We start from the raw sequence: 26,876 nt of genomic DNA, 5'->3' as shown, positions 1-26,876 counted from the left end.
ACTATGATGTTTCCACACCATGTTTCACAGTTGGGAAGGTGTTCTTGCGCTTGCACTCATCCTTCTTTTTCTACCAAATACAGTGAGTGAAGTTTATACCAAATAGTTATATTTTGATCTCATTTGATCACATGACCTTCTCCCATGTTTCCTCTAGATCATCTAGATGGTAATTTGTGAACTTTAAATGGGTCTAGAAATGTGCTGACATGAGCAGTGGCCTACAGGACTTTAATCCATGATGGTGTAGTGTGTTACTATTGGGAATCTTTGAGACTGTGGTCCCAGCTCTTTTCAGGTCATTGACCATGTTATCCCATGTAGCTTTAGGCTGATTCCCGAGTTTTCTCAAAATCATCCTTACCACATGAGGCAAGATCTTGCCTGGAGCTCCAGACTGAGTAAGATTCACAATCACCTTGTGTTTCTTCAATTTACTAATAATTTCAACAACAGTTGTCTTCTCACCAAGCTCCTTGCATGTTGTCCTGTATGCCATACCAGACTTATTCAAGTCTACAATTTTATCCCTGGTGTCCTTAAAAAAAACATAAAACAATTCCATTTTATTTCTCTTTGTAAAAACCTTCTACTCCTTGAGGTCATTGGGGGTCAGACTCTGCAAGTCAAAAACCCACTAGGATTCCCGACGCAACAAGACCTTACTAATGTGATGTTCGGGGCCACAGAGTCCACCACAATAACATTTAAACACGAGGGTCACCCTGAATGATAGTCCAAAAAATGGGCTGCAACAGAACTCTAGGATTTCCCCTTTTCTTTGTCTAGTTTAGCTGTTGAAATATTAGACACATGCTGTTGCAGCCTACAACGTAGTTCCTGTGTGGTCTGTCCAACATACATTTTTGGGCAGCCACACACAAGAACATAGATCAGGTTACGTGTGTGGCAATTGAAGTAACTCTTGCTTCTGAAGTTGTAAGGAAACATGGAGATAGACAACTCCTCCCTGGCAATCATAAACGGACAGACAGAACAAGATCCACAGGGGTAAGTCCCCCGTATGGTGAAACCTCTTCCCACCTTTAAGGTTCGACATTTAAAGTGACTACTTGTCCCAGGATCCTTGAAGTTTTGTGCTCAATTATCTTTGGCTCAGATGGAATATGAACCTGTAACCTCCGGCATTGAGCAAAATATCCCAGTTTTGTTTTAGGATTCCATGCAGGTCCTTCCATTGCTCATTGTAAGTGGTTATCAAGTTCACCGTGTTCATATTATTCCTGCATCTAAGAGTCAGGAGATCCTTTCTGTTAGCCGTTGAAGCCTGTTTGAAGGCCTTCGAAATGACCTTCTTTGGGTACCCCCTCTAATGAAATCTAGTCGTGAGTTCACGTGCATGTTGTCTAAAATCATGTTCATTGCTGCAATTTCTCCTCACCCTCAAAAGCTGTGCTTTAGAGATACCGTCCCATATGTGTTTTGGGTGAAAACTTTGATAGTGTAAAACACTGTTGGTCAAGGTGGGTTTTCGAAAGTGTGAGGTCTTAATCGAGTTGTTCTCCAATGTCATTGTAAGATCAAGGAATTCCACCAAAGAGGCCGAAACCTTAGAGGTCAGTCTGATGTTTTAAGTATTTTGATTTTTAATGAAAATTAACTTTTCACAATGATCCACATAGACTGTCCATAAAAACACAACATCATCAATAAACCAAACCCATTTAAGGACATGCTTCTTGAAAGGTTCTAAGTTGTAGACACAAGTTTCCTCCCACCACCCAAAAAAAATATTTGCATATGAAGGCACACACCGCGCCCTCATAGCGGTCCCGGAGACCTGTCTTATAGTAGGCACAGTCAAACACAAAATTATTTTTTTCAAGTACAAGTCTCAGGAGGCTCAACAAAAAAAGATGGTGTTCTCTATCTCCCTGGGATTGGAGGCTGAAAACATAAGCAACAGCCTTCAGTCCTAAGTCATATACAATGCTCGTATATAGGGACTGCACATCAAGAGTCACCAACAGAGTCCCATCCGGAACAACAATCGGTTCCAATTGTTGGATTATATGAGTGGAGTCCCTAATGTACGACTTCAAAGATTGAGCTGTAGGTTGAAGAAAAAAATCTAGGTATATACAAGGCTTCTCAAACAGCCCCCCAATCCCAGAGACGATGGGCCTACCTTATGGTTCTGTCAAATTTTTGTGAACCTTTGGCAAAAGATAGAGTGTGGGGGTGGTGGGATTCCTAATCTTCATGAAATCTCTTTCTTTCCTTGTGGAGACGTTGTGATCAAATGCAGAATCCAGAAAGCCGTCTAGCTTTTGTTTGAAAAATGAGACTGGGTTAAAGGGAAGAACTTGATCACAGTTTGTATTGGAGAGTTTCCATTTAGCCTCCTTTAGATACATCTCCACAGGCCACAAAACGATATTACCCCCTTATCAGCTTCCTTTATGAGAACCTTTTCATTTTTACTCAGATTACTTTCACTCCAATATTATTAAATTAGTCCTACTCGAGCTTAGTTTGAGCGAGCATAAATCTTTACACATTTTCTCATAACTGTCTTGTTCACGGTTGCTTTTGACCACTTGAGTATTGTTTGTTACATTTTATACAGCCTTTTCAATAGAGATGTAAATTATATACTTCAAAACGTAATGTCTGGTGATTCCGTGCTTTTTTTGCACTTCTGTTCTCTTTGGTTTATTAGTTTATTTTTAGTTCTAGGGGTGGGTTTGTGCCCTCCTATATTTACATTAGTAAACAAGTGTGTAAATGAGAAATAAACACTATGTTGGCCATTATATGATTTAACCCCGTGGAGTGTAAAGTCTCTTTAGGAGATTTACTAAGCAAGCTGATTGTGCCATAAAAGTTACTGTACAATTTTATAATGAGCTTTTAAACTTGTTTTGCCTCTAGACAATATTAAGGATGTACAAGAAGGCAAAATAGTGTGCTGAAAATGAAGAGGAAAGCAGCTAAATGTCTGCCAATCCTATATGACCAATTTATTTATCATTTCTTCATTTTATTAACAAATTTGTTAATTTTCTTCTTTACAGATTCTTGGATTTTTAAATAAACAAAGAACAATTTTTAGTTCAAAGAAAAACAATATTTTGCTAATTAAGTAAAATCTACAAATAATTCCTCCTGATAATTCTCACCTTTTTTCCATTTATTACGGGATGTTCCCCAGAGATGGACATCAAACGCTACAGAGATTATTCCCTGCTTATAAAAGAAGTGACATAGGTCGGGGTATTTTTTATAACTATCTCCACCCATGTCATGTCTGCTGTCACCGAGGACTAAAAACTTGTAAGTAGAAAGGACGGTAATTCTAAATGTTCTATTTCTTTCTGATTCTTGGAGGTTAAGGTAATTGAAACGAGTGGATGAGGATGTAACCCGAACTTTGGGTTGAAGATTGGGAAGTCTTTTTTAATTTGTTTCTTAGTTGACTTGTTGGTCGGATACTTTTATCGATTGTATGACTTACTTTATTTTCTTCTTTGTTGGATGTGTGTTCTTTATTTCATTGTATTCTTTATTTCTTAGTAACATGGAGACACAAGGTTCCTTTATAAAAATCTGTATTTTACAGGACATGGAAAGGAACAACGTAACTTCGGTCTTTCTTCTTGGATTTCCAGGCCTCCACACCTTCAGAATTGTGTTGTTTCTTCTACTCATCATAATTTATATTACAACAATATGTGGAAACCTCTTGGTTATTTCTCTGGTGTCCTCCATCAAGAGCCTCCACTGCCCCATGTACTTCTTCCTTACGCAGCTCACCACATCTGACATCATCTTGTCCTCCGATATTGTCCCAAATATGCTCTTTGTGGTTCTGAATAATGGCTCCTCCATTACGCTTTCTGCTTGTATTACACAGTTGTTTTTCTTCGCTTATTCAGAAGCTTCAGAATGTTTTCTATTGACCGTTATGTCTTATGACAGGTACACGGCCATATGTCACCCCTTACATTATGAATCTATCATGAGCTCCATGGTTTGCCTCAAGCTCATCATTTCGTCCTGGTTTTTGGGTTTTTCTGCAGCATTGACTCAATCAGTGAATGTATCTCAGCTCCACTTCTGCAGGTCTAATGTTATTGATCACTTCTTTTGTGAAATTGATCCCTTATTAGATTTGTCTTGTTCCAGTGTGTTCATGATTAAGGTACTGGCATTGGTCCTCTGCTTCCCTGTACTGGTGTGCCCCTTCCTAATAGTCGTCATCTCATATGTGTATATTATATATACCATCCTGAGACTCCAGTCCGTCACCCAAAGACAGAAGGCTTTCACCACCTGTGGATCTCACCTATTAGTAGTGTCCATATTTTATGGGGCACTATTTTCTATTTATTTGGTCCCAGAAACTGCACAATCTATTACTATACGTAAAATATTCTCAATTCTATACACCGTGGTGACTCCATTAATTAACCCCTTAATTTACAGTTTAAGAAATAAAGATATCAACGAAGCAATTAGAAAGACCATTTTATCAACAATTCCATGAACCTGTGAAACAACTTGTCAAAGGTTTTCTAAATCAGATGTGATTAGTTGAGAAGTGAATTTTTTGAAATTTGTTAGATTCACCAAATTGAAAGTGTTTCAAAGCCTACGACTGCCCTTAAAAATGTGTAGAACATTCTAAGGTCTTCTTAATCTGTACTCTGTCATGATTCCTCTGTGCAGGTGATGCTCTGCCGCACCTTCCTAAACTTCAGAGCCAGCAGTGACTTGTGCAGAGCATCTTGCATTTGGAGATGCTCTGCTGTGTTTAATTGAGCACTAGCTGACAGGTTGTTTCACCTACTAGATTCCATCCAGTTTCTGGGAGGTGTGTTCTCAGGTGTTCCACCTTCCTGGTAATTGCTCTATTTCATTACTGAGCATGCTCTCCCAGAACCTCGCCAGTCATACTCTCTGGTTCTGTAGTTGTGCTCTTGGCTTGTGCTCGTGTTCTGATCTTAGTTTTTGACCCAGGACGTTCATTGACTCCTCTCTGCCCACTCCCTGTTTTTGTTGTTACCTCCTGGCTTCTGACCTCGGACCGTTACTTGACCCCGTCAAAGTTAATGCATGGATACATTGAAGGTAGCCGGCATGTTTGCTATAGCTATTCACTATTTACAGCTTGCCGCACTGTTTGTTTCTAACACTTGCCTGTCGACACAGTGAGCCTCCTGTCTCTCCTTTATCTTTTTTTCACTATTGTTCTGTCAAATGTGATCAAGTTGTTCAGTGTATTATGGCTTTCTTTCCCATTCTTTATATAAAATAGACTAACTTTAGGGCAATCCAAAAAGAAGAAAGACCGTGCGGCTTCACTCCAACATCTGTGTAAAACTTGAATTTATTTCTGAGAAAAGGTGTGCATAAAAATAGCAGTGGCGAAGGCAGGTAGGTGCTCCCTCCGGACTATGGCTGTTTCACGCTCACATGCGCTTCTACAGGTCCATAGAAAATGGACGGGACCCTCCCCCTAAAAGGAAACACCCGGACCGGACAACGTCACTGCTTAATTAAATACAAAAACAGGGAGCTTCTTACAAGACCACAGAATAATCACATATACAAGAGAACAATCGTAGGAGTACAAAAAATAAAGAAGAAACAACTTATTTTACTGTGAAACAATGAGCTTAGAGGGAGACAGACTGATCATTTCTGTTAATAAAATGAAGGCTCCCTTGTGCCTTGTATTTAATAATTAATTTTGCTTCTGTTTGAAGAAGTAATCTATGAAAATCTCTACTTTGTGAGGGGCAATTAACTCTTACTAAGGGTCACATTACACATAGCGATGTCCCAGCAATCCCAACAATGATAAGACCTGGCCAGGATCGCTGGTACATCACTACATGGTCACTAGTGAGCTGTCAAACAGGCAGATCTAATTAATGACGTTGCAACGATACAGCAATCCGTATAATGCAAACACAGCGATGTATGCTGCCCGGCTGGACACCAAAGATCAAAAAATGAACCAGGACTCTCAGGTACGATCGGCGATATCGCAGCCTGGGGCCGGTCACTGCTATTTGCCACAAGTAGCAAAATCGCTGGCGAGGTCACTGTTGTGTCACAAAACCTGTGACGTTTCAGAGATCTCGCTAACGACATGGCTATGTGTGACAGGGCTTTAACCCGGCAAATCTTAAGCAATTGGGATTACTATTATGTTCATCTCGTATATGTTCATTAAGCAGTGGGGAGTCCTTGCCCAAGCTGACAGAATTTAAATGTTCCTTGAACTGCATATACATTGGTCTAATAGTCTTACCAATGTAAAACCTGCCATATGGACACAAAACAGTGTCACGGGGTCCTTCTCCCATATCACACAATCAACAGAGCGAAAGATTGCTGAATAATCCAAAGATCATTTATTCCAAGCAAATCAAATGGTCCATAAAGTAATCCACAAAAAAAGAGGGTAACATTAGTCCAGTAAGACATAGTCCGGTAGCTGATAAATATCTAGGTCTCTCTCAGAAGCCAGTTTCTCCCAGAGGTTCAATCTTCCTGCTTCAATCTTGAAGTTCCCAAACAGGCTGACTCATCCCCTCAGGTAAGCAAAAATGTTACAGTAGGTGGACTCTAGGCCCACCTCCCCCCACACCCAGGGATGTAAGCGCCTCAAGAGGCTATAACCTTGCACTATAGGGGGTGATTACTTACAAACAATACAATGTACACAGAATGGATAGTAAAACAAGCTTAAAATAGGAATCTGTACAGCAAGATACACCTCCCCCCATATCCCACCATCACAAACCAGCATAAACCACAAACTTGCTTTTTGCAAGAAATTATTTTTTTTTATTAATTAATTATTAAATACAAGGCACAGGGGAGCCTAGGTTTGAATGACAGAAATGATCGGTCTGTCTTCCTCTAAGCTTATTGTTTCACAGTAAAATAAGTTGTTTCTTCATTTTTTGTGTACTCCTACGATTGTTCTCTTGTATATATGATTATTCTGAGGTCTTGTAAGAAGCTCTCTGTGTTTGTTTTTAATTAAGCAGTGACGTGGTCCGGGTGTTTCCTTTTAGGGGGAGTGTCCCGTCCATTTTCCATGGACCCGTAGAAGCCCATGTGAGCGTGAAACAGCCGTAGTCCAGAGGGAGCCTACACCCGGCTTCGCCACTTCTATTTTTATGCACACCTTCACTCAGAAATAAATCCAAGTTTTAAATGGATGTTGGAGTGAAGCCGCTCGGTCTTTCTTCTTTTTGGATTGCCCTGGATACTTGCTGTCTTTGGAGCGTGCACCGCCTTATTCTTGGTGTTCTATTGCAGATCGGAGCTGCTTTTCTATTATCACTGGAACTTTGAAGGTAAACCCTGGTTGTGAGAGATCATTTCTGTACTTTGGTTTCCAACATACTAACATGAGTCGCACCTGCCGATATCCATGGATTCAGACAGTATTCTAGAATGTATAGCTCCCCCGACAGATGAATGTCATGGAAAATAGGGATCAGCCATGTTAGATTTCCCAATCTTTTTATTCAATAAAAGATCATCTACTGCAAGAAATCTGACAATGGCTCCCTCACTGAGAACACAGTATCGGTCAGTGGAGCATATGCACTTAGATGTGCGAGAGTTGGACGATAAAGCTGCCTAGCAAATAATCAGCCAAACCATTGCTTCCCTCACAACTATCTAATGTGTGGGGCATAAACTGAGAATTATGACATCCTCTCACTATCTAGATTTGCTTTTATACAGACTATGATAGTCTGTCCTGATTGAGTAATGCCTCATAGCTATCGCATTATATAGTGTAGGCAAACCAAAGTCATGCGAACCTTAAAATATGAAGAAATTGAGGCACTCACCGGTCTGTAGATTTTTCAGAATGCTTTGTTTTATTCAGGCATAGGGGGAGGGTGCAAAGATGGTATGCACACGGACAACAGCCATTTCGCACCGATTGACGATGCTTCCACGGGTCCAAAGTCATGTGAACCTTTCTAACAGAGTCCATCTTCTGCAATAAGAAAAATGGTGGTGGCCATTTTAGATAATATATGTAAAGCAAATCACAAAAATGTTTACATTGGTCAGAGTCAGCAACTTGCAGAAAAAATTCTATAAGATGTTTATTTGTCTTAAGACACTTTTTCTGAGTTTAGCTGTAATACAATTTGTTGCCTTTTACCATTGCTTTAAAAATGGCTTTACTTTAACTCTTTTCAGCCTCTTTTTTTCGACCATGAGAGTGGCTAAAAGCCTTTCACAGAAACTAGGGTTTTTATGTCACATCTAAAATGCTGATGTGTAAAGGCCGCTTTACACGCAACGACATTGCTAACGAGATGTCGTTGGGGTCACGAAATTCGTCACGTAAATCCGGCCTCGTTAGTGACGTCGTTGCGTGTGACACGTACGAGCGACTGCTAACGAGCAAAAATACTCACCTTATTGTTGCTCGCTGACACGCTCCTCCATTCCCAAATATCGTTGCTGCTACAGGTACGATGTAGTTCGTCGCTCCTGCGGCAGCACACATCGCTATGTGTGACACCGCAGGAACGAGGAACCTCACCTTACCTGCAATCGCCGGCAATGAGGAAAGAAGGAGGTGGGCGGGATGTTCGTCCCGCTCATCTCCGCCCCTCCGCTTCTATTGGGCGGCCGCTTAGTGACGTCGCTGTGATGCAGAACGAACCACCCCCTTAGAAAGGAGGCAGTTCGACGGTCACAGCGACGTTGCTAGGCAGGTAAGTAGTGTGACGGGTCCGAGCGATGTTGTGCGCCACGGGCAGCGATTTGCCCATGACGCACATCCGATGTGGGCGGGTACGCATGCTAGCGATCTTGCTAGCAAAATCGCAGCGTGTAAAGCAGCCTTAACTGTGTGAATGAGAAAAGATAGAAAGGGTGTGAAGATCTGAACACGGTCAATTTCCAAGCCTTTCCCACCCATCAGCTCATGGTTGACTTAGATCAATATTAATCCATATAAATACATTTTTATATTTTATAATAAACAAGTAATTTTATGGTAAATAAAAAAATTCAATGTAGTTGGTGTAGAGACTATGATGACAATGGATACTATTGGAGTTTACAGTTCGCATACTTTTGCCAAGTTACCAACTAATACCCCATTTTAATAGTGTTAACACAAACGAGGTCTTTATGTAACCGGACACTCCCATTGTATAACTATAACAACACTGTGAAAAATTATTTTCCATATAACATTTCTTCAAAGAAGTCGCTCAAAAGTCCCAAATAATGATTAATAATCTTTATTTCATAAATAAACACAAAGTTAAAAAAGATGTGTACAGCAAAAAAACAGAGATTATAGCAGCATAATGACGGATCTGTTCGCCATTGAAGCCGGGTGCGAAACGTACGTCGGGGTAAGAGACTGGCGGCATGCTGACTTAATATACCCAGGTAACTTTGAACTTGTGACTGACTGATCTGTTTGGGGGGTCGGCCGGCTTAGCGGACACACAGCAGTGAGTGCAGTCCCCAATTGGGGTTGCTCTTAGCCAGAGGCGGCCGGTTTGACATGATACAATGGCAATGGTACTGTTTCCATGTGGGATTAGTGTCCAGCCACGATCTTGAACAGATCCGTCATCCACTCGTTACTGGGTTACTTTGCACTGAACGTATACATCTTTGGATTTCTTGTGACTATTGATTTCCATAGGTAGCAATGAGTATAATGTGGTCCCTGAGTTTATTATGAGCTTGATAAGGGCGGTATGGGATTCTTTGAAGAAATGCAATGATATTGATGCCCTCAATACGAACGGACTTAACGTGTCAGGGAGCAACTTTATAAATGCTGCTAAGCACATGTCACTTTTTTCCATTGTAGACTTTTTCTATGTGCACTATTTTTATGCTGCTATAATCTCTGTTTTTTTTGCTGTACACATCGTTTTTAACTGTGTGTTTATTTATGAAATAAAGATTATTAATCGTTATTTGGGACTTTTGAGCTCCTTCTTTGAAGAAATGTTATACGGAAAATATTTTTTCACAGTGTTGTTATACCCATTTTAATAGTGTATCATTTGACTTTGTAATACTGAAGGGCATTGCATTGCTTTGTGTGGGACTGTTAGTTGGTGCCAGGTTGCCAGCCTAACCAATGGATGATCAGTATATCACATTTTTGTAAATATTTTATTATATCTTTTCATGGGACACCTCTGAAAATCTGACACTTTGATACAATGTAAAGTGGTCAGTGTACAGATTGTATACCAGTGTAAATCTTGGGTGCCCTCTAAATATCTCAACACACAGCTATTAATGTCAAAAGTATAGGCAAATAAAGTGAGTACACGCCTAAATGAAAAAGACAAAATTGTGCCCTTGGTGTGAATATTTTGTGTGGTCACCATTATTTACAAGCATTGCCTTGACTCTCTTGGGCATGGAGGTCACTAGAGCTTCAGGAAGTCCATAGGAGGAAAAACTGGGCACTTGAGAACCACTTTTCTGCACCACAAGTAGTGAGTTCCCAACTCAAACACTTATCCTTATTGATACTCTTATACGCTTATCCTTATTGATACTCCGTGGTGCACTTTAGTCAAAGTCCAAGAATCCACGATATATACAAAAAACAAACAAAAAAAAAAAAACCACAATGCACTCACCGGAGATGCAACAAGACGGGTGTTTTAATCTAGCAAAAGGTTACATGTGTAGGGTTGTGAGGGAGGGGGTGCACACAGCACGGTAAAGATGGTCATTTTGTGCCTGCGCTTGCTGGATTCGTAGAAGTGCCAAACACAGGTGAGAAACGGCCGTCGTCACTGTGCTGTGTGCCCCCCCTCTCACAAGCCTAAACATGTAACCTTTTGCTGGATTAAACATCCATCCCGTTGCATCCCTGGTGAATGCCTTGTCTTTTCCTTTTTGGACATGTCACTAGAGCTTCACATGAGCCACTGGATCTTCTTCCCTCTTCCATGATGACATCACAGAGCTGGTGGATGTTAGCGACCTTGTATTCCTTTATCTTCCATTTGAGGAGGCCCCATAGATGCTTTATAGGGTTTAGGTCTATATACAACTAACCACAGACATATAGGGAACAAGAAATGTATCTGAACATCATTATTGCGTTATATAAACTACTGTCCCCACATAGGGAAATATAAATGGAATTTACTCCAAAATCCATTCATACTATCCGTGTCAAAACACGCATAGAGACTAACTAATAAATATGTATAAACTTTATTTAAATAGATAACAAACAACCAACAAAAACTGGACAAAGTCTAAAAAATAGTGATTACACAAGGTAAAAAAGAGGGCTCAACCAAACCTTCCCAAGGAATAACAGGCCCCAGGCACCTCAAAAAAAGTGCCCCACCAAGGAAACTCGCACGTTCGGGATTTGGGACTCCTTCCCTCCTACGTGTTGCTGGCAGCATGCATCTCTTTTCACTATGGGTAAATCATACCTTTGAAAATCCGATTAGATACTTTTAGGAATGTAAATTTTACATCATGCCCATTAGTGATATATCCTACACAGAGACCACTAGTGGATACAATAGATCTTTTTAGATTATTTATTACACTGTGCAGAAAGTTTTTTTGAGGTCTCTGGTGCCTGTTATTCTGTGGGAGGGTTTGGGTGAGCCCTCTTTTTTACCTTTTGTTATTGTTACCTCATATGTATTTTTTGGACTTTGTCCAATTTTTATTGGCTGTTTGTTATGTACTTAAATAAAGTTTATGCATATTTATGAATTATTTTCCTTGCGTGTTTTGACACGGATAATATTGAATAGAGTTTAGGTCTGTAGATGCTTGGCCTGTTTAGCACTTTTACCCTCAGTTTCTTTAGCAAGGAAGTGGTCGTCTTGGAGGAGTGTTTGGGGTCATTGTATTGTTTGAATATCGCCGTGTGGTCTAGTTTTCAAAGGGAGTGGATCATGCTTGGCTTCAGTGTGTCACAGTACATGTTGACATTCATGGTTCACTCAATGAACTGTAGCCGCTTGTTTTGCCATTTATTTAAAGGGATCTGATACGACAATTAGTTTTATTAAAATGATTCAATGATTACAGGAAATAGTGTGATATTGCGTACACCTTTGCATAATATAAATCAGAAAGATAAAGTACTTACATTGCACACTACATAGAAAAGTCTTCACCAGGAGTAACACATCATCTGTCCGGGCGAATCAGCTGTGAGTATCAAAACAGCGAAGACAGAGAAACTCCTACGATCCACACTGTGGTGTCAATGGTCGTCCCCTCCACAGGTAAACAGACTTCTGACTTTGCTGTAATCTTCACCAGTCTATATCTCACTTGAAAACAAATTGCTTGCGTAACCAAGTGTTACACAAACTCTAACAGGTTCCATTTGTTCAATATAGAATTCCTCTTCTGAGTGGTCAACTCTTCAGATGTCAATCTACATCGGACAAATATGGTACCAGATGAGACATGCCAAATACTCCTGGTACCAGATGTTTTACCATACTATAAACAAGTACATTCTCACTAAAGATTGATAAGAGAACTATGTGGTACAGAGTGATACTATAAACATGTGCTATTTCACTAAATATTGATACTAGAACTATAACTCCAGGTGTCTGAGAAAATTACAGAAAAACAAGCTAATATAAACTAAACTGTTGCAGTCTAATACCTTAAAGAGTTTCTTAAAGGCAGACTATAAATTTGGATTCCTGATGGCCACTAACATCTTAGCACTACACTGCTACAGCTGGAAGCAGTCATGTAGTACCAACTCATGACCCTCCCACCACCATGCCTGACTTTAGGCAGCATACTCTTTAGGCCTTTATACTCTTCACCTGGTTGCTGCCACAGGCATGACACCATCTGAACCAAATAGGTTTATCTTGGTCTCCTCAGAACGGAGGACACAGTTCCTGTAATCCATGTCCTTAGTCTGCTTGCTTTCAGCAAACTGTTTGCAGGCATTTTTGTGCATAATCATAATTTAAGCAGAATATGTTGCCACTTCAGCGAGGTAGTCCTACTTCCAGATTGAGCCAGATGGGGAGGGTAATTCAGACCAGGATGAAAAGAACAAGAACAAGAGGGAGGGCCCTCATAAATTTCTGGAGTTGGACCACTTGAGGGCCCTCCCAAATGTATGAGAGGGCTCTACAAAATGTATGAGAGAAGACCCTCCCAAATATATGAGTGAGGGCCCTGCCAAATGTATGAATGAGTGCCCACCAAATGTATGAGAAAGGGCACTCTGAAAAATATGAGATGGCCCTCCCAAATGTGCAATAACACTGGTCAACGCAATTTTTCTGGCAAAAGGTTTTAAAACAATATTTTAAGTCAATGTTGCCTGCTGATTACGAATATGAACTCCGTTTTTGGCTATCACATCAGGATTTCGAGATATTTTCATTTTTTGATGAAAATTACTCATACAAATGTTTTATGATAAAAACACATGATTTTACGTATTACATTTTGTATATTTTTAATCAAGGAATAACAAAGATTACAAAGTCTATGTACAGCAAATCAAATATACTTAAAGAATTAAACAATAAAATATAAAAACACACACACATATATATATATATATATATATATATATATATATATATATATATATATGTATATATATATGGCACACAGATGAATGGCAAATGGCAGTTATTTGAACTTTCTTTTCTTGGTAGAACTAGAATGCAAGCTTTTTGCTAAAAGTTCGGCAGCTCGAGTTAGGTTTGAGAACGGTTCTATCAGCAAAAAGCCTAGCTAATTACAAGCCGGCTTTTCACTGTAATAGTGTGAGTCACTCTGTGATTTACACTATTATCTAATTTCAGCGTATAGTGTGCGGGGGGGACGCGGTTTAGATCTGTGATGCTGAGAGAATTCCGATCGACATTTTTTTTTTAAATTTTTTTTCTTCCCTAAGCGCGCGTGTAGTGGGGTGGGCCAGCATGTCAGCCAATCCCAGACACACACACGGCTAAGTGGACTTTTTGCCAGACAAGCAAGGGCATGTGTCATAGGCTGTGAATGTCACATGTCCTTGCATTATAAATACGACCATTTTTCCTCACGGCGCCATTGTCTGCCTTCTGCGTCTGGGTGACAGTCACCGCTCACGCAGCTCCTGTCGCCAGTCCAGCTATGTACGCTATACACACAGCGCTCTACTCATTAGGGACAGAGGTTTATTTCAGCCCTTTTCAGGGCTCATTTCTTCGGGCTCAGAGCCATAGGTGACAGTCAGGTTCGTGGAAACGCTGTATACAGCTTCAGATAACAGCGTATGTGTACCTAAGCTCAGAGAATTCCTTGCTGCATTTCATCATTAGGAGGCATAGAAAGTGAGGCTTCCTTTTCTCTACACTGACGCACAACCCGGCCACTGTACCCTCCTGCACAGTATTGCAAAGCCATTTTAATTGAAAAGAGTACTGTCAGTTAGTGCCATCCAAAGAGTGGCTGCTGTACTCCATTAGTATCCCACTTGTGCCAAGCAAGTCCCACCACCTCTGCATTGTACCCTGCTGCCCTTTTTTGCAAAGCTATTTTAATAGCAAAGAGTGCTGCCAGTTAGTGCCATCCAAAAAGTGGCTGCTGTACTCCATTAGTGTCCCACTTGTGCCAAGCAAGTCCCACCACCTCTGCATTGTACCCTGCTGCCCTTTTTTGCAAAGCTATTTTAATAGCAAAGAGTGCTGCCAGTTAGTGCCATCCAAAAAGTGGCTGCTGTACTCCATTAGTGTCCTACTGGTGCCAAGCATTTTCCAGCACCTCTGCATTGTACCCTGCTGCCCTTTTTTTCTAAGCTATTATAATAGCAAAGAGTGCTGCCAGTTTTAGGGCCATAGTTGCATTGTCAGGGATAGTCAGTGTTGGTTCTTCAGCTGTTAATAAAGCTAGACCACCGCTGCAATTTACACCACCTCTCAATTTTTGCTACCACATTTTAAGTGCACAATCTTGTCACTAACAAAATGAGTGGCAAAATGACAGATGCTGGTGGAAAGGGGAACAGGCGTGTTGTAAAAGGAAAAAAAGTTTGTGTCCGTGGGGAAGGTGGGAAAGCTACATTAAAATCTGCTGAAGATAGGCCATCTTCCAGCAAAAGTAAGATGTCTACTACGTTCAGTGGACAATCCGATGTGCTCCCTTTCTTACGGAACAAAACAACTGGAACAAAGGTAGATTCAAAAGAAGGAGCCAGCACAATTTCTATACTGTATTGATAAATGGGGATTGCAATATTTTGAGCCACCCCGCCAACGTCACGGCAAATCCCATGGGGCAGTCCTACACTAAATATTATATTTTATTTGGGGTGCCATATGGCCTCACACCTTTAATGCAGAACTGCTTGAGGCAGCACTTACCTGGTGCTTTTCATTCCTGTACCTGTGACTGAATCACAGCTGTGGGCGGGACAGGCCCAGGCAAGTGCTGCTAAGATTAAATAGCCTGTGGACAGGACCGGTGGCTGTGTGTGAACAGTCACCAATGGCTAAACCAGTAAGCACATGTTTGAATGGATCTCAAGTGCTACAACAAGTGGCCTCTCCTCCACCTCAACTTCTAAATCCAAAAACAACAGTCCTCTGAGTTGTCATCACAATCGCATTTGCTATCTCCCAGCTCTAAAGTCTCCACCCGCCCTACAGAGTATGGTGTACCAGAGATGGCTGAGTCTGCAGAGCTGTTCAGTCACACTATAGCCTGGGAATCTGAGGTCTGCTCTCAAGCTACAGTGAGTACAGACCAGGAAATGGTCTACAATGATGCCCAGAAGCTTTGTGACTCAGATTCAGGCCCTGATGACCACGTTTCTGAGCATAATGTAGAACCTCATTCACAAACTGTAACACCTGTTGGTGGAGACAATGAGGAGCATACTGATGATGAAGAGACACAGATACCAGATTGTGATGATGTTAAAAATATACTCTTAAATATATTTTTCTTCAAATACGCGATAAGACGCATAAAAAATGGACTACAAAATGTGTAAAAAATAAAGTTTATATCTGATAAAAATGATTGCTAAATTATAAAGTTGCAGTTCAGTTACAGAAAAGGAAAAAAATATATACTGCATTAGCTTACGTAAAAGAGTTCAATGAGTCCATACTGATCAATAGAAAATCTTCATCCATCTCTCCTTGGATCCTGAATGGTAAGGCAGGGGTGATACACTGTAGGCTTTTCAGCATGTGTTCATCTTGCAGCCTGGAAGGATTCTGGGACAGCTGACGATGTGCAGGAGCAGGAGTAGCCCCATCGTGTCATGTTATATGACAACTGTTCAAACCATATAGGGAAATTACTGCTGGACGCATGTCACATGGTGTAATCTCTATAAGCTTCCAGATGGAAGGATATATATATATATATATATATATATATACCATGTCAGCACTTATGTATATACAATATGGATATCTTAATATTTATTCCTTATAAGAACTTTATCAATAAACTATGCCCTCCAACATAAACAGAACTGTGAACATATATGTCCTACTATAAAATGTTTGATAACTAGATGTATTGATTTTAATGTTTAAACAGATGACAACTTAAATATTCGGTCAGGGCAGGAAGAGGCTGGGTCTGAGGGTGAGGTGAGTGCAAACACTTGATGATGAAGTTCTAGATCCCACCTACTGTCAACCCACAGTTAGGCACTCAAGGAGATCAACAGAGGTGGTGGAAGAAGATGCAACTGACGACGAAGTTACCTTGCGCCTTCCTGGACAGAGTCGGAGTACTGGTAGCACGTCTACAACTGCATCCTCAGCCACCACTCTGCCTCTAAACACCAGTCGGGGTGGTTCAGCAGGTCGCATGCCCTCTAAGCCTTGCCTAGCCTGGTCCTTTTTTGACCTTGCAAAGGATCGCCCAAATCATGTGATCTGTAAAATTTGTCGGGAATCTGTAAGTAGAGGCAAAAACCTCAGCAGTTTGACAACATCTTCCATGAATCGTCACATGAATAGCTATCATAAGTCCCAGTGGGAAGCTCACTGTGCTGCAATGCGGCCTAGCGTAGCGGGCCAACCACTGCCTGCCCCTTCTAGTGCATCTGTGCACTTTCATCTTCTATGACTGTGGGGACAGCTGGCACATCTGTTCTTCCTCACAGACCTTACACCTCTTTACCACAACAGGCAGTTTGCTTGGCAGGTTGTCAATTGGTTTGGAAAGGGAAACAAGTGCGGGTGTACAGCTCTCTCAGACATCGCTAGCACCAACTTTGGATGAAGGCAACATCATGTCTCCGCCTGCACTTTCCTCACAAACCTGCATTTTTCCAGGGACACCCTACTCAACACCGTCTACACACAGCAGCCAGATCTCTGTCCCTCAGATGGGGACAAATAAAAGGTAATTTCCTCCGACCGACGACAAAGCTAAGAGGTTGACTTTATCCTTCTGTAAGCTCTTGGCTACCGAAATGCTGCCTTTCCGCCTGGTGGACACAGCAGATTTTTGAGACCTTATGTCCATCGCTGTGCCCCAGTACCAGATGCCCAGTTGCCACTACTTCTCAAAGAGAGGTGTGCCTGCGCTACTCCTGCATGTCGCACACAACATCACCGCTTCCTTGAGAAACTATGTGTGTGAACGGGTGCATTTCACCACCGATACTTGGACCAGTAAGCATGGACAGGGACGTTACATGTAGCTGACTGGGCACTGGGTAACTATGGTGATAGATGGAGAAGGGTCTGCTGAACAAGTCTTGCCGTCCCCACGACTTGTGCGTCAATCCTCTTTCTGTCTTAGTTCCTCCAACGCTTCTGCCTCCTCAACCTCGTCTGGGTCCTCCATCGCCACCCCAAGCCTGCCTGGTCAGACCACCAGTGTTGTAACTGCGCACAAGGAATAAACGCACACCTCATTACTATGCTGGCAGCAGAGCGCAACGGCATTAGGCGGTCTTTAGCTTGAAAAGTCTTGGAAATAAGAGTCACACAGTGGCTGAGTTGTGGGCAGCTCTGGAGACCGAGTTTGGTAAATGGTTGTCTCCACTCAACCTGCAGCCTGGTAGGGCCATGTGCGACAATGCTGCAAACCTGGGTGCGGCCCTTCGCCTGGGCAAGGTGACACACGTGCCTTGTATGGCTCACGTGTTGAACCTTGTTATCCAGTAATTTTTAACACACTATCTCGGCTTAGATGGTCTTCTGCACAGGGCACGAAAACTGTCTGCTCACTTCCGCCGTTCAAGCTTCGCAGCTGAGCGACTTGCATCGCTCCAGAAGTCTTTCGGCATGCCGGTTCATGGCCTGAAATGCGATGTGGCGACACGCTGCAATTCGACTCTCCACATGTTACAGCGACTGTGGCAGCACCACCGAGCACTGGTGCAATACGTCATGACGTATAGCCTGGGACAACGAGATGCAGAGGTGGGGCAGATCACCCTGATGGAGTGGTCTCAGATTAATGACCTATGCACCCTTCTGCAAAGTTTAGACATGGCGACAAATATGTTTAGCGCTGACAATGCCATTATCAGCATGACAATTCCAGTCATTTACATACTGGAGCACACACTAAACACTATTCGGAGTCAGGGTGTGGGACAACAGGAAGGGGAGGAAGTACATGAGGATTCATATGTGCGAGGGATACCAACATCTACAAGGTCCAGACGTTCATCCTCACAAAGGCGGCAGGCATGGGACGGTGGGGGAGAGGTATCAACAAGGGCGCATGGTTGAAAGGAAAATGTGGAGGAAGGTGCAGGAGAACATGAAGAAATGGAGGACGAACTGTCCATGGACATGGATAACTCAGCAGATAAGGGAGACCTTAGCAGATGAGGGAGACCTTGGTCAAATTTCAGTTGAAAGAGGTTGGGGGGAGATGTCAGAGGAAGAAAGAACGGTTAGCACCTCTCTGCCACAAACACAGCGCGGACTTGGTCCGCATGGATGCGCAAGACACATGAGCGCCTTCTTGCTGCACTACCTATAGCATGACCCTCGGAATGTCAAAATTAGAAGTGATGATGACTACTGGGTTGCTACACTATTAGATCCCCGGTACAAGTCCAAATTTTGTGACATAATTCCAGCCATAGAAGGGGATGCACGTATGCAGGAGTATCAGCAGAAGCTGTTACTTGATCTTAGCTCGGCTTTTCCACCAAACCCCCGTGGTGCACGGAGTGAATCTCCCAGTTGTAACTTGACAAACATGGGACTGTCTCGTCATCTTCAACAGTCTACCCGTACCAGCAGCACCGTATCTGGTGTTGGTAACAGCAATTTTATTGAATCGTTTTATAATTTTTTTAGATCATCCTTTGCAAGGCCACAAGAGACAAGAAGCCTGACACATAGCCAACGGCTGGAAAGGATGATACAGGAGTATCTCAAAATGAACATCGATGCCATGACTTTGCAACTGGAGCCTTGCTCATTTTGGGCTTCAAATCTTGAAAAATGGCCTGAGCTCTCCACTTACGTCTTGGAAATCCTGTCGTGTCCAGCTGCCAGCGTTGTCTCAGATGGTGTCTTCAGTGCTGCTGGGTGTGTGCTGACAGATAAGCGCACACTAGTGATGAGCGAGCATGCTTGTCACTACTCGGTACTCGCACGAGTATCGCTGTACTCGGGCTGCTCGGCGGGGACCGAGTAATCTCGCGATACTCGTGCTGTACTCGTGGTCTTCATTTCTGCATGTTGGCGCTCTTTTGAGAGCCAGCCCTCATGCAGGGATTGGCTGGCAGACCACTGCAATGCCACAGCCCTGTTAGTTGTGGAATTGCAGTGATTGGCCGGCCTGCACAGCGTGACCGAGCCTTTATATCGGCCGGTGCGCTGTGCTCTGCTCACAGCTATCCAGACAGTGAGTGCAGGGAGAGTGTCGCTGATTCAGGGAAAGCTTTGCGGCCCTTTATAGCTTTTTCAGTTGCAGGGCTGCAAACAGTGTGACCAAAAGTCCTTCTCAGGACTATTCTAGTTGTATACAGGCAGGCAGGGTATAGCCAGGTCGGAGTACAGTAGCAGAGTCCTTCTCAGGACTACTGTTGCTATATACAGGCAGGGTATAGCCAGGTCTGAATACAGGCTAGTGACCAAAAGAGTCCTTGTCAGGACTATTGTACCAGTATACAGGCAGGCAGGCAGGCAGGGTAGTGGTGACCGTATACCAGCCTTCATCATATCTGGGGCTGGTGTACACAGTGTAAAACAGTCCAGATAGTGTCTGACTTGTCTGTAATTGTCGCTCCCCAAAAAAACCTGTTAGGTTCTTATTGCGTCCGTGCTTGGTTTTTAAAACCGCACGTGTGTGCCTGTTGGTGGCAGCGTACAGGTGCACTTGTGTGCAATTTCCAGAAACTTTAATATAACGCACAAGTAGTGAATATACACGTCAGCAGTGCACAGCATTGCAAAATGCGCAAGGGCATTGGCAAGGAACAAGGAAGTGGACGTGATGGTGGAGCAGGCAGAGGCCGAGGTCGTGGGCAAGCTCTAATTTCGCCACAACAAAGGGCCACATCTAGTCGCTCGCACGTCCTGTCCCAAATTCTTGGGGACCGCAGCAGTACACCGCTCTTGAACCAAGACCAGTGTCAACAGGTTGTTAGTTGGATAGCAGAAAATGCTTTCAGTCAGATTGGCACCACCACAAACACTCTGTCTTCCACACGGTCAAGTGTCAGTAGCCGTGATACTGCACCGCACATTTCTGAACCTGATCCTCCTTCCTACCACCAGGCTGAGTACACGTCCTCCTCGAACATTAATGATCCCACACTTGGACACTCGGAAGAGCTGTTCACGTTTCCATTCACACATTCTGGCCTCTCGCCAGCTCATATTGAAGTGGGTCATGAGGAGATCGTCTGTACAGATGGCCAAATATTTGAGCAGCCACGTTCTCACGAAGTTGGCAACGTGTCTCAACAAGTGGTGGACGATGATGAGACACAATTGTCAGGAAGTCAGGAGGAGGAGCAGGGTGCGGAAGAGGAAGACGACGTGGTGGATGATCCAGTAACTGACCCAACCTGGCAGGAGGATATGCAGAGCGAGGACAGCAGTGCACAGGGGGAGGGAGGCGTAGCATCACAACAGGCAGTAAGAAGCAGGGTGGTGGCCCCAGGCAGAAGTCAGGCAACCGTTCCCCGGAACAACACGACGACACAAGGTGCCTGTACAAATGTTAGGTCTTCCCGAGTCTGGCAGTTTTTTAAGTTGGATCCAGATGATTCTAAAAAGGCCATTTGCAACACCTGCCGTGCCAGCATCAGCAGGGGTACCAAAACTAGCAGCCTGACCACCACCAGCATGATCAGGCACATGTCAGCCAAGCACCCGACTTTGTGGGAAGTACAACAGAGTCGAGGAGCAGTGCTTGCTGATGTCACTGCTACGTCTTCGCTGGTTGTGCATGCGAGCCAATCCCCTGTCCATGCTGCCTGCGAACAAGCCTCCTCCACTCCTGCACCTGCAGTTGCCTACGCAGAAAGAACACCATCATCAAGCACGTCCTCTTCCCAGTGCAGCGTTCAGTTATCCATTCAGCAAACCTTTGAACGCAGGCGCAAATACACTGCCAACACCCCACATGCCACAGTTCTAAATGCTAACATTTCGCGACTGCTTGCGCTGGAAATGTTGCCTTTTAGGCTGGTGGAGACAGAAGCATTCCGTGACCTGATGGCGGCAGCTGTCCCACGTTACTCGGTCCCCAGCTGCCACTATTTCTCCCGGTGTGCCGTCCCCGCGTTGCATAACCACGTGTCACAAAACATCACACGTGCCCTGAACAACGCTGTTTCACCCAAGGTCCACCTAACCACAGACACGTGGACAAGTGCTTGTGGGCAAGGCCGCTACATCTCGTTGACGGCACACTGGGTTAATATTGTGGAAGCTGGGACCCAGTCTGAGCGAGGGACGGAACACGTCCTTCCCACACCAAGGTTTGCAGGCCCTACCTCAGTCAGTGTTTCACCCACACTCTACAGCTCCGGAATGTCATGCTCTTCAGCCTCCTCCTCCTCCTGCGCATCCTCATCCACTGTGCCCTCCACACCAGTCACAAGCTGGAAGCACTGCAGCACTGCCTCGGCGAAGCGGCAACAGGCTGTGCTGAAGCTAATCTGCATAGGTGACAAACCCCACAATGCAGAAGAGCTGTGGACAGCTCTGAAACAGCAGGCAGATCACTGGCTCACACCTCTGAACCTAAAGCCAGGAAAGGTCGTGTGTGACAATGGCCGGAACCTGGTGGCGGCTTTGAGGCGAGGCCAGCTGACACATGTTCCATGCGTGGCCCATGTGCTCAACCTCGTGGTTCAGCGGTTTATAAAGTCATACCCAGAGCTGTCTGATCTGCTGGTAAAAGTTTGCCGCCTGTCTGCACATTTTCGAAAGTCACCTACTGCTTCAGCCGGCCTTGCCGGCTTTCAGCGCCGTTTGCATCTTCCGGCTCACAGACTGGTGTGTGATGTCCCCACGCGTTGGAATTCAACTCTGCACATGTTGGTCAGGATATGTGAGCAGAAGAGGGCAGTTGTTGAGTACCTGCATCACCTAAGCCGTCGGGAAATGGGTCAAACTCCACACATAACACCTGAGGAGTGGAGATGGATGTCAGACCTATGTACCATCCTCCAAAACTTTGAGGACTCCACCAAGATGGTGAGTGGTGATGACGCCATTATTAGCGTCACCATACCGCTACTCTGCCTTCTAAAACGGTCTCTGCTGAAAAACAAACATGATGCATTGCAGGCGGAGCGCGATGAGTTGCAGCAAGAAACAGTAGTGGGTGTGGGTGATAACACACAGCCCAGCCTCGTCTCATCACAACGTGCAGTGGAGGACTATGACGAGGAGGAGGATGAAGACATGGAGCAACTCTCCGGCCAAATTGAGGATATGACATGCACACCAGTCATATCCTCGGTTCAGCGTGGCTGGCCAGAGGACAGGGTAGATGAGGAGGAGGAGGAGGAGGAGGAGGAGGAGGACAGCATGTTCAGTCATCTTGTTGGTCAGGCTACTGAAGTCCTGGCTGTTAAGAGTCTGGCGCACATGGCTGACTTTATGGTAAGCTGCCTGTCTCGTGACCCTCGCGTTAAGAACATCTTGGCCGACAATCATTACTGGTTGGTAACACTGTTAGACCCACGCTACAAGGAGAACTTTTTGTCTCTTATTCCCGTGGAGGAGAGGTCAACCAAAATGCAGCAGTTCCGGAAGGCCATACTCACGGAAGTAGGCAAAGCATTCCCCTCACAAAACGCTAGCGGCATAGGTCAGGAATCAGTGGACAACCGAGGCGTACAGCCGAGAGAGGCACAAGTCCAATCCGCCAGAGGTAGGGGAACAGTCTTTAAGATGTGGGACAGTTTTCTCAGCCCCTCACGTACCACAGCCCCTGAGGTGCGGGGTAGTGCCACAAGAAATCCTAAGTTTGCCCAGATGCTGAAGGAGTACCTTGCAGATCGAACAACTGTACTCCGACATTCCTCTGTGCCTTACAATTATTGGGTATCCAAGCTGGACACGTGGCATGAATTGGCTCTCTACGCCTTGGAAGTCCTGGCCTGCCCTGCTGCTAGCGTTTTGTCAGAGCGTGTTTTTAGTGCCGCAGGTGGAATCATTACAGATAAACGCACCCGCCTGTCAACTGAAAATGCTGACAGGCTGACTCTGATCAAGATGAACAAGGGTTGGATTGGGCCAGACTTCACCACACCACCAGCAAATGAGAGCGGAATTTAAAGTTTGCCATGTACCTCCACTCACCCATGGGTACACACTTCTGGACTTTGGATAATCGCTGGACTGCTCCTCCTTCTCCTCATGCGCCACCATGATGATGACCGTTACAAATTGCAATACTTAGGCCTTTGTTTCAGGTATACCCCCAGTGGTAAATTTTTTCGCCCATTCTTTGCAGAATGGACATTACAACGACAGGAGACCCGCTCCTTTGCAATGGGAACAATGTTTTGAGGCCCTCATGCACGTCTCTACCCAGGGACAATGTGGAGCCTCCCAATTTTTGGCTGCCCTGCCTAAGGGCTATACTATAATACACCCACTTCCTTAAAATGGACACTTAATGTTTTGAGGCCCTCATGCACGTCTCTACCCAGGGACAACGTGGAGCCTCCCAATTTTTGGCTGCCCTGCCTAAGGGCTATACTATAATACACCCACTTCCTTAAAATGGACACTTAATGTTTTGAGGCCCTCATGCACGTCTCTACCCAGGGACAACGTGGAGCCTCCCAATTTTTGGCTGCCCTGCCTAAGGGCTATACTATAATACACCCACTTCCTTAAAATGGACACTTAATGTTTTGAGGCCCTCATGCACGTCTCTACCCAGGGACAACGTGGAGCCTCCCAATTTTTGGCTGCCCTGCCTAAGGGCTATACTATAATACACCCACTTCCTTAAAATGGACACTTAATGTTTTGAGGCCCTCATGCACGTCTCTACCCAGGGACAACGTGGAGCCTCCCAATTTTTGGCTGCCCTGCCTAAGGGCTATACTATAATACACCCACTTCCTTAAAATGGACACTTAATGTTTTGAGGCCCTCATGCACGTCTCTTCCCAGGGACAACGTGGAGCCTCCCAATTTTTGGCTGCCTTGCCTAAGGGCTATACTATAATACACCCACTTCCTTAAAATGGACACTTAATGTTTTGAGGCCCTCATGCACGTCTCTACCCAGGGACAACGTGGAGCCTCCCAATTTTTGGCTGCCCTGCCTAAGGGCTATACTATAATACACCCACTTCCTTAAAATGGACACTTAATGTTTTGAGGCCCTCATGCACGTCTCTACCCAGGGACAACGTGGAGCCTCCCAATTTTTGGTTGCCCTGCCTAAGGGCTATACTATAATACACCCACTTCCTTAAAATGGACACTTAATGTTTTGAGGCCCTCATGCACGTCTCTACCCAGGGACAACGTGGAGCCTCCCAATTTTTGGCTGCCCTGCCTAAGGGCTATACTATAATACACCCACTTCCTTAAAATAGACACTTAATGTTTTGAGGCCCTCATGCACGTCTCTACCCAGGGACAACGTGGAGCCTCCCAATTTTTGGCTGCCCTGCCTAAGGGCTATACTATAATACACCCACTTCCTTAAAATGGACACTTAATGTTTTGAGGCCCTCATGCACGTCTCGACCCAGGGACAACGTGGAGCCTCCCAATTTTTGGCTGCCCTGCCTAAGGGCTATACTATAATACACCCACTTCCTTAAAATGGACACTTAATGTTTTGAGGCCCTCATGCACGTCTCTACCCAGGGACAACGTGGAGCCTCCCAATTTTTGGCTGCCCTGCCTAAGGGCTATACTATAATACACCCACTTCCTTAAAATGGACACTTAATGTTTTGAGGCCCTCATGCACGTCTCTACCCAGGGACAACGTGGAGCCTCCCAATTTTTGGCTGCCCTGCCTAAGGGCTATACTATAATACACCCACTTCCTTAAAATGGACACTTAATGTTTTGAGGCCCTCATGCACGTCTCTACCCAGGGACAACGTGGAGCCTCCCAATTTTTGGCTGCCCTGCCTAAGGGCTATACTATAATACACCCACTTCCTTAAAATGGACACTTAATGTTTTGAGGCCCTCATGCACGTCTCTACCCAGGGACATCGTGGAGCCTCCCAATTTTTGGCTGCCCTGCCTAAGGGCTATACTATAATACACCCACTTCCTTAAAATGGACACTTAATGTTTTGAGGCCCTCATGCACGTCTCTACCCAGGGACAACGTGGAGCCTCCCAATTTTTGGCTGCCCTGCCTAAGGGCTATACTATAATACACCCACTTCCTTAAAATAGACACTTAATGTTTTGAGGCCCTCATGCACGTCTCTACCCAGGGACAACGTGGAGCCTCCCAATTTTTGGCTGCCCTGCCTAAGGGCTATACTATAATACACCCACTTCCTTAAAATGGACACTTAATGTTTTGAGGCCCTCATGCACGTCTCTACCCAGGGACAACGTGGAGCCTCCCAATTTTTGGCTGCCCTGCCTAAGGGCTATACTATAATACACCCACTTCCTTAAAATGGACACTTAATGTTTTGAGGCCCTCATGCACGTCTCTACCCAGGGACAACGTGGAGCCTCCCAATTTTTGGCTGCCCTGCCTAAGGGCTATACTATAATACACCCACTTCCTTAAAATGGACACTTAATGTTTTGAGGCCCTCATGCAAGTCTCTACCCAGGGACAACGTGGAGCCTCCCAATTTGTGGCTGCCCTGGCAAAGGGCTATACTGAAATAGACCCACTTCCTTACAATGGGCACTTCAGGTTTACAGGCCATCATGCACGTCTCTATCCAGGGACAATGTGGAGCCTCCCAATTTGTGGCTGCCCTGGCAAAGGGCTATACTGAAATAGACCCACTTCCTTACAATGGGCACTTCAGGTTTACAGGCCATCATGCACGTCTCTATCCAGGGACAATGTGGAGCCTCCCAATTTGTGGCTGCCCTGGCAAAGGGCTATACTGAAATAGACCCACTTCCTTACAATGGGCACTTCAGGTTTACAGGCCATCATGCACGTCTCTATCCAGGGACAATGTGGAGCCTCCCAATTTGTGGCTGCCCTGGCAAAGGGCTATACTGAAATAGACCCACTTCCTTACAATGGGCACTTCAGGTTTACAGGCCATCATGCACGTCTCTATCCAGGGACAATGTGGAGCCTCCCAATTTGTGGCTGCCCTGGCAAAGGGCTATACTGAAATAGACCCACTTCCTTACAATGGGCACTTCAGGTTTACAGGCCATCATGCACGTCTCTATCCAGGGACAATGTGGAGCCTCCCAATTTGT

At 44.4% G+C, this 26,876-nt stretch overlaps 1 protein-coding gene across 1 annotated transcript; it reads left to right on the top strand.

Moving 5' to 3' along the window:
* Positions 1-3,586: 3,586 nt before the first annotated feature.
* On the top strand, positions 3,587-4,510 carry LOC142303002 (olfactory receptor 11L1-like). Its single transcript, XM_075344102.1, has one exon. The coding sequence runs from the start codon at positions 3,587-3,589 to the stop codon at positions 4,508-4,510; it is 924 nt and encodes a 307-aa protein (XP_075200217.1).
* The last annotated feature ends 22,366 nt before the right edge of the window (positions 4,511-26,876 follow it).

The sequence above is a fragment of the Anomaloglossus baeobatrachus genome, chromosome 4, assembly GCF_048569485.1.
Source record: "Anomaloglossus baeobatrachus isolate aAnoBae1 chromosome 4, aAnoBae1.hap1, whole genome shotgun sequence".
NCBI lineage: Eukaryota > Metazoa > Chordata > Amphibia > Anura > Aromobatidae > Anomaloglossus > Anomaloglossus baeobatrachus.
This window is presented reverse-complemented; position numbering and strand designations above follow the sequence as displayed.

What these genes read in the sequence shown, in the direction of transcription:
- LOC142303002 (XM_075344102.1), top strand. Translation starts at nt 3,587, where the DNA reads ATGGAAAGGAACAACGTAACTTCGGTCTTTCTTCTTGGATTTCCAGGC.